Genomic DNA, 16344 nt, shown 5'->3' on the forward strand with positions numbered 1-16344 from the left:
CATAAAATAAGCGTTTAAGCTGCTAAAGGGCCCCAATGACTCTCTGGCTACTACTCAGAAAATGTACCTTACCACTACCAAATTGCCATTAAGAACTGTGCAAACTGCACTAGAACAATACTTAGTCTTATTTTGCGTTACTTTAATTAAGCATTGCTTTATTTGGGAAGACAAGGGCACATTAGAGCAACATAACAATTCCTAAAACCGTCTGAGAAAGGACACCTCTACAAGAAAGTGCATTAACTGGCTAATATTACAAACCACACTTTAGTGGTGCAAATAACACATGTAACAACTAATGAAATAGCCAAAACCAGCCAAGATTTCCGAATCTGTGACTTTGGGCATCCTTTACTATTTGCGGCCCTGGGCAGTGTTTCCAGTAGGCAATTCAGGCTTGGGTGGCATCATTTCGATTAGGTTTCTAACTTTTTGCAAACATTTTGAATTCTTCTGGTTGAAGTCAGTGATAAGTGGTTGCACATTAAATTTCCTAAAAGATGTTAAGTTAATGGCAGATATAAAGCACTACAACAATAGCATTAATGGATGGAGACCATAGTGTGCAGTTGAATGCATGTCGCATTATTTACTCATTGATTAGCCAAATTTAGTAGTAGTTTGAAAGTCAAGATATCCAAGAGGGAACAATGAGATGCTCTTTGTCATTTCCGCACTCAACGACATGTCTGTGCGTCATAGAAATGTTGCATTCATAAATATGGGAATTACCAAGTCGTTAATGTGTCGCTATTATTATTGCTATTATTCTGAAGGTGCCTTGTTAAAAACAAGATAAGAAAAGGTTAACTAGATTTGACTCCCGCATGGATGGGTTTTAAATCTGATAGGCTGACAATATGTATGACAATATGTAATGTTTTTTGTTTTAATTTCATAACGCCTGAAAACACAGATTTGTGGCATTTTCAAACGATTAATTGTGTAGATTGCTAAAACGCAAAATAATCATCCAATACACATTCTATATTATGGTTACAGATAAATGAATGCACTTAGTCGGGTGGTTGGTTTAGGTATTTCCAGCGGCACCTGAAGGCAGCGTCGCTTGCTGCCATCCATGCATTTAGTCCTGTCTGTGGTACCTGCTGGCTACTTAACTTAGCTAGCAGCCTTACCCATCAGTCACTTCTGTTTAGGAATAATAAAGTGAACCAGACACAAAATGGTTTTATTTTGTTTTCCACTCGATGTGCATCCGCGTTGTAATGACAAGTTGGAGACCGTGAATCTGGTTGTAGTGTTTTAGCTGTTATAGCGTTTTGCTGAGTGCATTTGCGGGTTACTGGAAGTGGAAAAGACAAAGAGAAAAGAGCTTTCCAATAGCTAGAATGGTTTGGGCCTAAAAAGGAGATAAGAGGTAAGGATGCTGAATTTCACAAAATGCGTTATTTGGTGGTTACCTGTACTTTGTGGTTATCTAGCCTTTGGAGTGAATGTTAATTTAAATTTACGCACAGAAATACAATGATTTCATGGCTAAGCTAGCCGCTAGCATAGCCTCAATGCGCTTCTAGCAGAATTGGCTAGCTGAAGATTCAGGTAGTCCTATAGGTAACGTGTTAGCCTCTTGCTAAATCGCCAGATCTTGGAGATACTTTTGAGTTAGCACATCAGCAAATACAGATTGCTGAAATGACATTAAGGATAATTTTATTTCCGCAAGTAAGCCAAACATCGCAGAGGCAGCGAAGATTGGGTTTGTTCCTGAAACGTTAATGCTAGCTAGTAGGTCATGACGTCTGATGTTTGTGTTTTCTCGGTTAAGCTGTGGGTGACATAACTAACTTACACTCCTGAGTTTTCTTAGTAGGTTACTATCAATTACTGTTTGCGTTAAAGAGACGAGTATTTGACCTTAACTGAAAATCATATACAAGCTATTTATTAGTTCTTACACTAATATATACAGTATCTCACAGAAGTGAGTACACCCCTCACATTTTTGTAAATAGTTTATCATATCTTTTCATGTGACAACACTGAAGAAATGACACTTTGCTGCAAAGTAAAGTAGTGAGTGTACAGCTTGTATAACAGTGTAAATTTGCTGTCCCCTCAAAATAACTCAACACAGAGCCATTAATGTCCAAACTGCTGGCAACAAAAGTGAGTACACCCCCGGTGTCATGTGACTCGTTAGTGTTACAAGGTCTCAGGTCTCAGGTGTGAATGGGGAGTAGGTGTGTTAAATTTGGTGTTATCGTTCTCAGTCTCTCATACTGGTCACTGGAAGTTCAACATGGTACCTCATGGCAAAGAACTCTCAGAGGATCTGAAAAAAAGAATTGTTGCTCTACATAAAGATGGCCTAGGCTATAAGAAGATTGCCAAGACCCAGAAAATGAGCTGCAGCACGGTGGCCAAGACCATACAGCGATTTAACAGGACAGGTTCCACTCAGAACAGGCCTCGCCATGGTCGACCAAAGAAGTTGAGTGCACGTGCTCAGCGTCATATCCAGAGGCACTCACTTTTGTTGCCAGCAGTTTAGACATCAATGGCTCTGTGTTGAGTTATTTTGAGGGGACAGCAAATTTACACTGTTATACAAGCTGTACAATCACCACTTTACATTGTACCAAAGTGTCATTTCTTCAGTGTTGTCACATGAAAAGATATAATAAACTATTTACAAAAATGTGAGGGGTGTACTCTGTGACATACTGTGTATATATAGATAAACTCTTACAGCTGTTCAGTTTGAGTAAGAGATGCTTGTAGTTTACATGGTTGTAGTTTTTACTCTATAAAAGCAAAATTAAACTGTGATCCTACTGTTGAACTGTTGTCAGTTTGCTTATTCAAACTTTTTGTTTGTTGTGCGCTGCCCTCAGCACATTTTACCTTGCATTTATTTTATGGGTTTTCTCTGTGCCACTTCCAGTTGCTTTGAGTTTAAATCCTAATGATGTATTTCAGAATTACTAATCTGCTAATCTGTAGGAACTTGGGTATCACAGCAGTTTATGTGTCAAGCTTTTCTCTAGCAAAAGGCAGCTGATGTGTTTTTCGAGGAAGCCATTTTACATGCCATAGTTTGGGGGGAGGGCTAGAAAACACTTAAGTCCAGAGTAACAGCAGCTCACTGATACATGTTTACATCTAGCAGGAGTACATTTTGCACACAGAGAAAAGGACAGGGCAGTCAAATGTATTTTGATTGGCACATGATGGTGAGGGCTTCTTAAGGTCATCAACCTGCCACAACAGGTGTAGTCCAGTGGTACATGGAGGTTTTAGGGTATTTGTGTAATCTGCGAGTCTTAAATTTTGTGTGGACATACAGGGGAGATGATATAACTTTAATCCTTTATTAATACAGAGACCAAAAAAAAAACATTATTTTAAACAGGCCCAGTAATTGCAGTGTTTACCACATTATGACATTGCTTTGTTAAAGAATTACTAATTAAGTTTGATATTTTAAATACACTCATAGATATAAGTTCATTCTCAATGGTGAGTATAGATGGCTGGGTGTTGTAGTTTTGGATTAGGGTTAGCACCAAAGCACCTAGGGAAATCATCTGCTGAAATATGAGACATAAGCAAAAATATTTGACTCCCAAATGTCAGTGTAGTTAGATTGTGGGGATGTTTCAGACTAAGTGAACATGCTAATTGAAATGCTGTGCTTACAATAAAAGTCCGAGTTCAAACTAATACAGACTAGGCAAAGTGAGTTATGGTGTGCTAGACTGTTGTGCTTTGTGATGCAGCTGTCTGTGAAATCCTCTTCACTTCCTGTTTAGGTTTTGCTCTGTGGCTTTAGTATAACAGCTTCCTCAGCCAAAAGGAGGATGCATACACGTTCTGTAGAGATGTTCTGTTGACTTGTTTGTCTCTTCCAGACCAAGAAGTAGGTGCATGTTTTTTTTGGCTTTGGCACATCCATTGTGCATTGTGGTGGTAGTAGTACAGTGTGTTTTTGCAGCCTGTATATTTTGGAAATAAGCAGTAGCTAGTTCCAGGCTGTTTGACAACAAGCGATTGTACAAGATTGTATAACAGCCCTCCCAAGATGGAGCAGTCGTTATCTGATTTAAACACAAGGCAAGGAGTGTTACTTTATCTTTTCTCTTCACCTTTGTCTTCAGCTCATTTATGATGACTGAAGTCAATTAAAAAGATGAAGTCAACACAGACTCATCAGTCACCTGGTTTGTTTATTGTACGGATGTTACAGCTTTTGTACAGTTGCATGATTTTCTTTAACCCTACACAAAGTAAAAGCTAATTGTGTCTTCTGCTAAGGTCTGTCAATTTATAATTAAATCTTATTTCCGTAACAATGAGAAGCTTTTCGACAGTAAGTTGTTTAAAGGGCCTTCCAGAGTCTGCCAGTTTAATTAGCTGCAGTCTAATCAGACATCAGCAGCTCTTTTATCTCTAAGTGCTGTTGCTCACACAGCAGAAAAATATGCTGCTCCCTGTGTCTGACCTCATGCATCTGTTCCTCAGCTTTTGTTTGCTATGATGCAAGTTAATCTCTTGTGGCTATATATTCCTGTGGAGGTGAAGCTCATTAAGGCCATTTCATTTAACAGATCTTGAATATATCCCTTCTGTGGGATGCTACTATACTATATTGGTCTGAAGATTATAACTTATCTTAATTTACTGCTGCAGTAGTGCTTCTGATAAATAGCAATGAAGTACTTTGCAGTTAATAACAAGTGTCAGTAACATATACAGTAAGATCTGAGACAGTGAGACAACAAAAATGAAAAAGTGCAGCTAATAATACAAGCACAGCAGCTAATGACAAAACAATACAAGTGATTCAAAACACATAATTGCTAACTTAAGCTTCTTTTTCAGAACAGGCTCTAGAGCTTGCACATTTATGACTTGTGCCATTTAACTTTTCATCAGCTGGTCTCTTGTTTCATGTTCGTGTTTGGCCGTGGCACATTTCAAAGCATGTGGGGACGCAGAGGTTTATTTTGAGGACCAACGTAGTAAGCTATAGTTTAGTATCTTTCTGTTTGTAGGTAGGCAGATACTCAGTGTCAAATTTAGTCCTAGCTGTTTCTTGAGAGATTGTGAATAATACAGTACAGAAATTCCTGGGACTCCTCAATAAAGTTGGGGTTGGGTTTGACCTTTCTTTTTTTTGTGAAAAATGTTGTGATCTGGCATAAATCTGCATGGAACCTGCAGTTTTAATTACTTAGGTCATATTTCAGAGGAAGTTTCTCAGAGTCCACAAACGCTTCTGTAGCAGCTTTGTGAAATATCAGTGTATTCTATTTAAATAACTGACAGGCCTTGTCAGTCTGTTTTGGAAAATTCAGCTTCATATGTCTAAAACTTGTGTTAAGTCTTTTAAAATTATTATTTGTAAACTTTTTACCAAATTTACAATGATAGGGCTGTCCAAGATCCTAATAACCCACTTAATCACGATGTACTGAACATGTTGCAACTGTAGTTGCAATATACACCATAGTAAATTGAATCAATATACTATACACTATTGACTCAGGGCCAAAGGAGGCATTGTAAATTTGGTTAAAATCTTATAGTTCAGGTATGTGTGAAGAGGATCCAGAAATGTGAAAGCATCTCAAAACAGCTTGAATGACGCAGGTTCTTTGGAAATGTTGCCAAGATAATTGAGGTCTCTGTGTCATGTTCCCTGAACAATGTGGCAGAAAAAGAAGCCTGAACATTTTATTTGTGTCTGACCCACAAGTGAGATCATTTTTCTTTTGAGCTCATCTGATATAATTTTTAGTTTAACACCCATATGATCCTTCAAAGATCAGATGAGTAGTTTTCAACTTTGATATTTCTAATCATTGACATCCTTTTCCCAGAGGTGTATAGTGCGGTTTTTGCAATATATGTTAGCATCAGAGTTGTGCATTAAGAACAATGCCTCTTAGTAAATAGGATTGATGACTACATTAATAAGATTACTTAGTTTGTAAACGTAGAACAGTCACAGTGCTGGGCCTTCATTGCTAAATGTTGCCAGCTCCCTCTGATTCAAATAATACATGGCTGCTGAATGGAGGCATTTCAGTTCAAATGCTTCAAACCTGCCCAAATGAAAGGATATAAGCAGTTGTTTAGTGAGCATGCCAATCAAGACGTAAGAGTCTTGTTTTGATATGTTAATTGGAGCTAATCCGAAGCCACATAGACAAGTTGAAACCTTTTTTGTGAAGCAGGAATGAAAGAATTCAGAACACTGACTTAATCCTGATTTTGACATTGTCTTCTTAAAACATCCTCAGCTAAATATTTTTACATAAAAAATGCTCAGAAAATTCAACTGTTGTTTGCCCCTAATATGCAACATGAAGGAATGAGCCATACTGATATAGAAATATATCCTTAACCTTAAGAATGTTTTCTGAGGAAATTATAATTTTTTGGTCATTGTTGGTAGTCCGTATTCTAGCTGTGTGTGGTTCCTTTACAAACAGCTGCTTATATGAGGCAGGTTTGCACCATTTGAATTGACACTCCCTCTGAAATTCCTGCACTCAGCAGGTTTTCTTCCAAAGCACCATGGGTGGTGGCACTGGCTGCCTATTAAAGAGAACCTGTTCAGATACTTAACAAAACACTATTTATAAACAACATTTGTAAGTTACAGGAAACCATTGTGTGAAAGCATTGGGGTTGTTGTCTAAGTGTATTTGACTAAAAATGAGGCTGTATTTATTTGATAACATTCAGGATTTTCGGAGGGGGGGGGGGGGTTTAGAGCAAAGAGTTTAGAGCTGTTAATGAAAAATGTGGACTATTTTGGCTTTTCATGTTGATAACCTACCGCTGTTGTTGATGTTTATTTTCGATACCAGTTCAGTTATTTTAACAGTGGTTACGTTTTGCTCTTCATGTTGAAAACCTACTACAGTTGTTTTTTTTAATACCAGTTCAGTGGTATCACAATGTTTTTTAACAAAGCTATGTTGCACTTTTACTTCAAGAGCCATGTTATTGATTCATTCTGCCAAGAGGAGTACCTACTTCTATTTATAAAAGTAAATGGCTTATATGATTGACGTGCTAAAAAGAACTGACTACTACTGAAGTAAGCACAGAAGATTAGAAAAGGGCTGTTTTAGATTCAGCATTAAAATAAAATTATTCAATTCAAAGTCAGTAGTTCCAACAGTATTGGCCTCAAACATGAAGATGAGCATTTCAGGATGTCACAATGAAGTGACTGTAAACTGAGTCAAAGGGAGTTTCCCAAGTTTGGAATTAATCGTTTTTGTTTTTCTTGTGTTCACTTTTTAGCGAAATAGCACCGAATGTTACATGAAGTAAACTAGTATGAAGTATCAGTTTGTGTATCTGATTAAAAATCCTTGTGATAAGTAATGATGCCACATTTGTTAGCGTGTGTCATCATCATATGTAGCTGATGAAAATGTCTCCTGTTATGTACGTCATGCGTGCCGGGAATTGTGCGCTGTCTCTTTAACAAGCTGCACTGATGCTTTGCCCTGTGCCCAGGGTGCAGTGGGGGAGGGAGGGAGGTTGTTGATGGAAAGACGGGCTCTGATTGGCTGTGTCAGACTGAGGGCAGTGACATCACATGGAGGAGAGGCCCTGTGGTGTAAAATAACATCTCCTTTTATGGGATGAGGTAGACCGTTCCATTCTGGGCTAGAGGGGAGGTGTATTCCCTTCTTGTTGGTCAGCCAGTGCTGCCTTCCTCCCAGTTGATCAACTCCCCAGCTGGCCTAGAAGGCTTTTTTGCAAATTAATATTGCAGTTAGACTGTCTTTGACCAGGTCAATTTATTTCTTTGTTGTTCAGCATCTTTTTCAAAACTCCTTTTGTGTTACTGTTTTTGTTAGTGTGATTGAAGTCGAAACAAACTGCATGAAGATTTTTTTTTTCTCTCTTCTTCCTTGTGTGTTTTTATTTTAATACTTTGAAGTGTAGTTAGATACAGAGGGACAGAGTGCAGTAAACTACAGAAGCAGTCAATAAGGATTTAAACATTTCAGGCTTCATTTATTTACAATCCATAGCTTGTAGGAATAAAATGATTCGACGAGTATTATTCATATTTCCATTCAAATCAATATAACACAATAATTTAATGTGTAATACGTTGAATGATGTGATTTTAAAGTAGCTTAACCACAACTACATGCATTAAGTTCACCAGTCAAAAAATGACTTGCCAGCTAAATAACAGTAATGTTAAACAAAAATAAACCAGAATGGAAAGTTTATAGCTGAAGCTATTGCATAAGCTAGCTTTCACCTAATATAGCCCTACTTTAGCTGCCTAGTTAGCTGTTTTTAGTGCAAAGTGTGGTAACTCCACCAGTACACTGAGAGTCAGACAGGACTACAGAATTGAGGTTTTTAGCTGTTTTGATGTTAAAGTGTAACATCTGTTATCCAATTTATACTTACCAATGTTTCATTTAATAAAAAATGTGTCAGAAGGTCAGATATACTGATGCTTAATTTTAGTCAAATGTGGCGCTAATGCATTTTTACTTTGTGGGGCAGCACTAGTGTTTTGGCCTTTACAGCCATTATCATCAGCTTCATTCTGCTTTGCTGTTGTGCTGAGCGTTGTACTGCAAGTGCTTCTTTCACATAATTCATATGCTTAACTGTGATTAAATGATTCCTCTGTGGCTTGTTGTGCAGTCTTTCCTCATAAATGACAATTAAGATTGGCTTAGTACTGTAGTGTTTAAGACGAGAGTCATCACCGTCTGGCATTAATGTGTACAGGAGACATGCCAAATCTTTCTGTTATCTTTACTCTCATAATCACTGTTAACATTCACACACAGTGTTCACTCCCATTAATACCTATCAACCCAAAGCTCTTTTTCAGCTCATATGTTCTCCACATTTGCTTTAACCTGAGAACACCACACCAACAGAAACAAAAACCATGGCTGCCTCTATACTGTGCTTAGGACGTGACTGCCCCCGCTGTTTGCTGATGTGGTATCTCCCGAGAACAAGGAGTCACCTCCCCTCCCTTACTTCAGACTTGTCTCCACTCCAAGGAAATGCACTGTACCTTTGACTCGAGTAAAGAAACTCTAGTTACATTTTCCCAGCTGGATATTCACAGATACATTTAGAAAAGGGCCAGGTTATCTTCCTTGAAGGAGCCTGATGTAGAAAATTAGGCTGCCAAGTCATAACGAGAGTACTTCTGAATCCCTGGGAGATCCTCTGAACCCTCCTCCCCTCCTCTTTCCAATGTTTCAGTGGTTGGGGCCATGGCCTCTCAGTCAGGGTAAGAACTGCACTAATAGTTGGCTGCTTTACTTAATTTTGTTGGTGGCTGGTAGGAGTAAAGCATTTCATTTTGTCTGTGTATTTAAGTCACACTAAAATGTTTTTGGTTGGCCTTACAAAATGGCTGTGTCACAGAAGCCCAGTCCTGTATTCATGAAGCCTGAATTCAGATAATCATCAATTCTTATTTATTTATTTATTTATTTAATTTCTTGTGTTGAGGATGTGGCCTGGCTGTTATGTTGTGATTTAGAAAGAGGCAGATGAGCTGATTAGTTTAGTTACAGAGTGAACTGCCTTCAGCTCAACAGACTTTGACCTTTTTCGACAGGCCAACACTGTGAGATAATTACAAGAAACATAGCTGGCCATTACTTTTGGTAATAAATATCATCTAAAGTTGCATTTTGCATCAAGTTACAAGTTATTTTCTCAGTACAGCTTTTTTGGTTTTAAAACATCTATATAGCTTAACTTATTTTGTTCCCTTACGACTATGGGAGCAGGCTCAGCCAAATATTAAAACTGAGGCTCATTTATGATGTGTGCCTCTAACGTTTGCTCTTTCAATGAGTGAAATAGAAATTAAGCTGTCCTGAGTCTTTCCTACACATGCCTGATATTGGTATAAATGATTTTCTTGTCTCAGGTCAATAATAGCTACATTTTGTATTATTAGTAAGATCAGTTTGGCCTTTTTAACTGGGCGAGGGAAACCTTCAATACTTGGCTAAGAAACTTTAAAATTAATTTTGAAAGTTTGGAAGTGAAGTTTGAAATGCTATTTGGCCTTAGCTGATTGAGTATTGTGACCACAACTGGGAACATCCCTTCCACCATGCTGTAGTAGTTGCTTTGTCACGTTTCTTTCTCCGTTGCCCAATATTATTTCAAACAGTGGTTATATTTTTCACTATCCTTTGTTTTATTTTGTGAAGCAAAGCCATAATTGCACACACAAGCTTTGATCCACCATATTGTGAACAGTACACGTGTTGAAGTGCATATACACAACCACCTCCATATACAGAAATGCAGGTGGTTTTCCTGGTGGTTAAGTTGAAAAGAAAAATATGTTTGTTGACCCCACCACAATGGGATTATATCAGTCTACTGTGACAAAAGAAAGTTCGTCACATTTTAGTACTTAAACGTTTGCCTTCATGCCCCCATGTTCATCCTTCTCTGTCTTCAAAGTCAAATGATTTCTTGCATTTGCTCAAAAATGGGATCTCTTTATTCCTTGTGGCTCTACCCCTCAATACTGGAAAGGTTCTTAGAACAGCAATGGTAATATTTACAGAAAGGTGTGAGGTCCTCATGTAAAGCTTTATTAGTCATGTAGTGGCATTGTAGGTTGAACTCAGAGCCTTGCTGTCTATTCATACATTCTTGTCATAACACCAACACATGTTTTTTGACATTCTTTCCTTAGTTTGGGTACTTGGTATACTTCCTTATATATTTATAACCAAAACTTTGCAATTTTTTCATGCAAAGGACTAGACCTATCATCTAAAAAACAACATGGGAAAGGCAGCATATGTTTAGCTTTTCATTCTTACCACCATAGATTATGATTTGGGAAGGACACAAAAAAAGCAGACTGTTGGCAGGTAAATACTACAATATTGGTAAAACTTATAATAAACTGTTGGTATAAAATGGCTGACTAAACAGCTTCCCATTTAATGATTCTCTGCTGCAATAATAAGGTATGACAGTATGAGTACATTTCTGTTCAGCTAATAAATACCAAGACATCAGGTTAGGTAATTGAGCAGCATGGCCATCAGTAGTGTTTACAAATGGTTCTGGGCCTTGGGCATTTGATCATTTAACACTGTGCTAACAGTGTCCCGTTTACACATGGAGTTCCTTTCCAGAGCTGACATCAACTGGCTCATTTACATGTACGTGTGGTTCCAGCCCACTAACAAGCACTCTTGGTAGATTATAATTTAGTGTCATTAAGTGTTTGACCAGTGGAAATGTTCAGAGTTTTTTCCCCAGCATGAAACTAACTTGAATACATGAACATGAATAAAAAGTTTAATAGAATTGGAGTGAATGTTCTGCAAAGTTAGCCGTAGTTGAAACCTGTCGTCTGCACATGTGATTGGTGGTCAATTCAGTTGTAGCAAGTTTATTATGCATTTAGTTTTTGACGGTGCACAATCTAAGCTTGGTTCTATACTGTATGTCCAACCATGTCCAGAGTCCAACAGTGAGGTGGTGAAGGACAGTGCAAACTGTTTTTCATCTACAACATTACTAGGTAATTGTGCGGATCAGTTTTCATTCAATAATTGAGTTAAGTTGTACATGAAGCTCTTAGTTTGAAACATATAATCCAGTTTCTTTTACATCTCTGTGCATAGTGTTCTTTTTACATCCTGGAATGAGTTTCCCATCTGCTTTTTTTTGTATTTTCAGTTGTAATTAGTAAAGATTGAAAGCACTCTTGTGTTTTGTTTATTATCTAGGAGGAGGCAGGGTGGTTGCTGCATAATCACGCTGTCAACAGCCTTAAAATCATTGTCATCCCTGGCCTCAGGCTGTTGACCTAAAGGAAGAGGTGACATGCCTGGCTGATGATCTGTTTGTTTGTTTCAAAGTTTCATTGTTGACTTATGTTAAACAAGGTGCACAGCCATCACATTTTGCTCTTTTTCAGGCTGGCACTTCCTAATAAATACATAGTTACCTCCAAATGCTCATGATTTGATATTCTTGGCACATCTGGCAGAACATTTTATGCAAAGTTCTGTCTTTTTGGTAGTGAACGTCGTTTTTTTTAATGTGTTTTTATATTTAGTTTTGTTTTCTCTTGTGGCAGTCCATACATCCACTCAAATAACTTTCATTTCTATGTTTGTAGTACACACATTATGCTCAGAAGGACAATAAGGACAGGGTGTTTTGCGTGTTTTGCTACAGTTATGGAATTAATGGCTTCACTGCAGTTTAAGAGCAGTATGTTATTTGTTAATCTTGTTTACTGTCCATTTTAAATTAGTGCAATTCCTGAGAAGATGTTCATAATCTCTGTATGTGTTGTGCTGTGACTGTCCAGTATGCTTTTACTGTCTACTCAAAAATATCTAGTAATTTAAAAGTGTTTCTGTTTATCCTGTTTGGTGGGCTAGCTGCTGTTACAGATTGTAATAAATATTTTTATTGTAGCAGTAACATTGAAACGTGATCTTAGTTATAAAGAGTTGCGCTACCAATTTACAATGACCATCTGTACAAGGAGATTATTTACAGCAGACTTCTGCAGACTGTCTAGACTAGCCTAAGCCTATTAGAGGCTACTTTCTCCACAGGTCATCTCTATGAATCCCCTGGGTTTATGATGTGTGGGTTTTCACTAATGATGGTCCTATTTGTGGTTTACCAAAAAACTCTGACAAATTAGGAAGTAGATGATGATGTGAATAGTTGGAAACCTGAACTAGTTGGTAGACTTTATCAACTTAGGTGTCATAACAAAAACAAAGGAACTGAAGGATTAATGCTGTGTAGTTATGGTACTTCACTTTTGACTGTTTTGAAAGTTTTGAAGTCCTTTTTAGGTGTTTCCTTCATGATTGACTTACTTTCATACTGCTTCCATTTTTATAGGCATCCTTGTAAACCCATGAGATACAATGTCAGTTTATTGTCTCTCCTCTGTGTGGTTTTATGTTGACTTGTTATTGTTGTATTTGTTGTTTTAGCAACATGAACCGTGAGGACCGGAATGTACTCCGAATGAAAGAAAGAGAAAGGAGAAATCAAGAAATACAGCAGGGAGGAGGAGAGGCCTTTCCAGCGAACTCCCCTCTCTTTCCTGAACCCTACAAAGTGGTAAGAGAAGCTTACATACTAACACAACCATTCATTTCATGAGGTTTTTTCATTTTGCAACATTCATGAGTTGCCTCTGTCTGAAGAAACATTGTGAGTCCATTAGTTTTTCTCAAGAAAACCTGTATTGGATTAAAGCTTGAGAAAATGTTTTGTTCCTCCCTTAATGATAAATATTCTGTGTGGGTGTAGCCAATCTGATGAGGACTATCCACTTTCTTTTAATTGATATAATGTTAGTGTGCAGCAGCGTAGAAGTCTGTTTCTCATTCAGTGGTTTGTCTTTGCTTCTATTATTTTTTTGCATTGTAGTTTTGTATTGAAAACACCAAAACTATGAAAAAGCACTCTGTAAAATATTTAATAAGCAAAAAGTTGACAACAAACCAAAATATGTTTTAAATTTCAGATTCTTCGAAGTAGCCACCCTTTGCTTTGATGAAAACTTTGCACAACCTTGGCAAAGATCTCGAGGTAGTCACCTAGAATGATTTTCCACTAGGCTTGAAGAAGTTCCCACATACGCTGACCACTTGTTGGCTGCTTTTCCTTCACTCTGCGGTCTGGCTCATCCTAGACCATCACATTCGGGTTTAGGTTGGATGATTGTCGTGGTCAGGTCATGTTATGCAGTACTCCACCATGGTGTGTCATTGCAGATATTGCCAATACTGGGCAAAGTTGTCACTGTGGTAAACAGTGGCTACTTTGAGGAATCTAAAATTTGAAACCTGTTTTGCTTCGTTTTGCTAATTTTTTGCTTGCTACATAATTCCATGTGTGCTGTTTCATAGTTTTGATGTCTTCAGTTTTAAAAATAAGATACAATAGGATTAGTGTTGCCAGAGAATAAAACTCTTAAATTCAAGCTAACTTTATCTATAACCAAAATAGTAGAAGCGGTTTACCCAGACAAACAATGGGGATCAGGGATCAGTGGTTGCTGAGACACATTTATAGCTCATTCACGCTTTTTTCTGGCTGCTGACTGGTCAACTGAATGTGCTGCTGCCCTCCCCCACACACTGAACACAGTAATACCAGCAGCCACAGCCACATGAGAGCACAGTCAGTGAGAAATATTAGCAACTCTCCTCAAGGAAAAGGAGCTAAACTCTGCCCAAAACTCTTGTTGCTTTTTTTAAAAATAAAAAGGGGTTTTCAACCTGCCAAGTCTAGCACAAAAATTGCTAAATTGGCAACACTGAACAGGGAACAACAGATACTCTTCCAAACATTTGTGGCTAGAAATACATAATTTTTTGCTGTGGGATCATCAGGTATTAACTCTACACAAAATAGACAAGAGTTGGTTGAATTGACAACATCTGTTCTTGTTTAGCTATTTTGTAGTGCAGCTGTAGAATACATATGTGTATATAGGGCATCCAACTTCCAGCTCCCACCTGGCCAATATAATTGTAAAGTGGATTTGAGTTCTCTGTACTGAGTAATCTTTCCCATTAACCAGATTTGAGTAGAGGTAAGTGGCACCTCTCCTTAGCTAGAGCTAGCCATCAAAGCAGCAGTGAGGAATGTGTCCTGACAGGTTAGGAATAGATGAGCGGTGGCCTGGGTGTTGTAGCCACAATAAAATGAAAGGTAAAAACCTGACTTTGAAGGAAAGGTTCTTGATCGTTGCAAAGGGGGGAAAAATCTTTTGTTGCAAATATTATTGTGCATCTTGGTTTTTCTGTTTCTGAAAAAAGCAAAAACAAGATGCACAATATTATTTGCTGCAAAAGATTTTTTTTTTTTTTTGCAAAGATTTTTCCGATGGGGGGGGGGGGGGGGTTGTATGATGTCTCCTGCTTGTCTTAGTCTTTTATAGCAATTATCTTTTATAGCATGGGAGATAAACAAGCCATAACCTGGACCTTTCCCATACCTGTAATTTAGCCAAACTTAAAAGGCTTTTCTAGCTTTCCCCCTTGTGTGGGTCACTGTTTACATGAAGGTGTGTCTGGGCAGAGGATATAAAGGCAACGACCACAATACTCATTAATCATGTCTGCAACAAAATCCATCAGTAATGGAAACTTTGAGTAGTTCATCAAACAGCTGTAGAACAAGGAGAACAAAAATACGCACAAATGTCATGTCTGTCACTTTTTCCGTGATTAAATCACTGGAGTCCCCACTCTAAACTGGTATGAGTGATGATGCAGATGTTTAACCACTCACAAGCAACAATCCTGCAAGGGCCCTCCCCCATTGAGTTCTTGGATCATGATTTAGTGTTACCTCCTGAGGTAGCTCCTGGAACTCATCTCCAAACTGGGTGGAGGGCTGTGGAAACAAAAGCAGAACCTGGCACAAGTACTGTAACTTCAGTGGAAAAGGCCTAATACATGCTTTAGTTTGACCCCGCCCCCCCTTCTGTCATGCACCACTAGCTGGAAGTTTACTGTGTTCTTCATTAAAGGCCTTGTGTGCACACACAGCTGCAGCTGTGGCCTCCCAGATGTGGAGCTACAGAGTAGTAACATTTTTATGGTGCAGAGTTAACTGACCTGTAAGTCAGATCACAAAACTATCTGTTCAGTGTTAGAATCACATATTAGATTTCTGAAGCTCATCAGATATGTATTTAAAATCAAGTTTTTATTATTTTTTAATCTCCCTTGAGGAATTAAGGTTTTAAATAAATTTTGCCAAGATCTAACTAGCCCCAGAAACATTTGTTTATATTCTAACTGCATCTTAATATCCATAAACAATAGGCAGATTGGGCACTAAAGGCTTAGTTTGTCTTTTATATATTCTAACAGAAAGCAAAGTATATTCTGAAGAGATAGCAATTATTTTATTCTCATTAATTTGTGGCAATGGTTATTCTGTAATGTTGGATAGGATGGTTCCTGGCTGGAAGGAAAGTACTGCCTTAGGTCCTGGGCCTTTTTGTTGGGCAGGAACTAAGATGAGTGCAGTCAATAGAGGGGAAGTTCCAGAGTTCCTAAAAAGTTCCTAAGAATTTAGCTGTGGATGATGAATATCAAAATATTTTATCAAAAGTTTACTCTGGCTGGTGTTTTTACAGATGTACAGTAAAATGTGTATACATTTCCATGCAATACACCATATATCACAACACAACAAGACTGTTTGTATGTGTTCACAGTACTGTAAACAATCTGTTAGCTGTAAACAATGAGTACAATAAATAAGTGATGCTACAGCTACAGCTACATGTGTGAGCCAGGCCTTGCTAGCAGG

General features: G+C 38.0%; 1 protein-coding gene across 2 annotated transcripts in view; it reads left to right on the forward strand.

Annotated features, from left to right (window-relative positions):
• Positions 1–1099: 1099 nt before the first annotated feature.
• Positions 1100–16344, forward strand: part of aff4 (AF4/FMR2 family, member 4) — a 29172-nt gene continuing 13927 nt past the window's right edge. Inside the window, exons 1-2 of one of the 2 annotated variants that reach the window (XM_026327975.1) lie at positions 1100–1384; positions 12999–13128. In XM_026327975.1, coding sequence (XP_026183760.1) covers positions 13003–13128 — 126 coding nt within the window. In that variant the 5' untranslated portion in view covers positions 1100–1384; positions 12999–13002. Of the gene's footprint in view, positions 1385–9020; positions 9275–12998; positions 13129–16344 lie in introns of those variants that run through there. The other variant, XM_026327974.2, reaches the window with a different exon arrangement.

Source organism: Mastacembelus armatus, chromosome 14 (genome assembly GCF_900324485.2).
Source record: "Mastacembelus armatus chromosome 14, fMasArm1.2, whole genome shotgun sequence".
NCBI classification, from domain to species: Eukaryota; Metazoa; Chordata; class Actinopteri; order Synbranchiformes; family Mastacembelidae; genus Mastacembelus; species Mastacembelus armatus.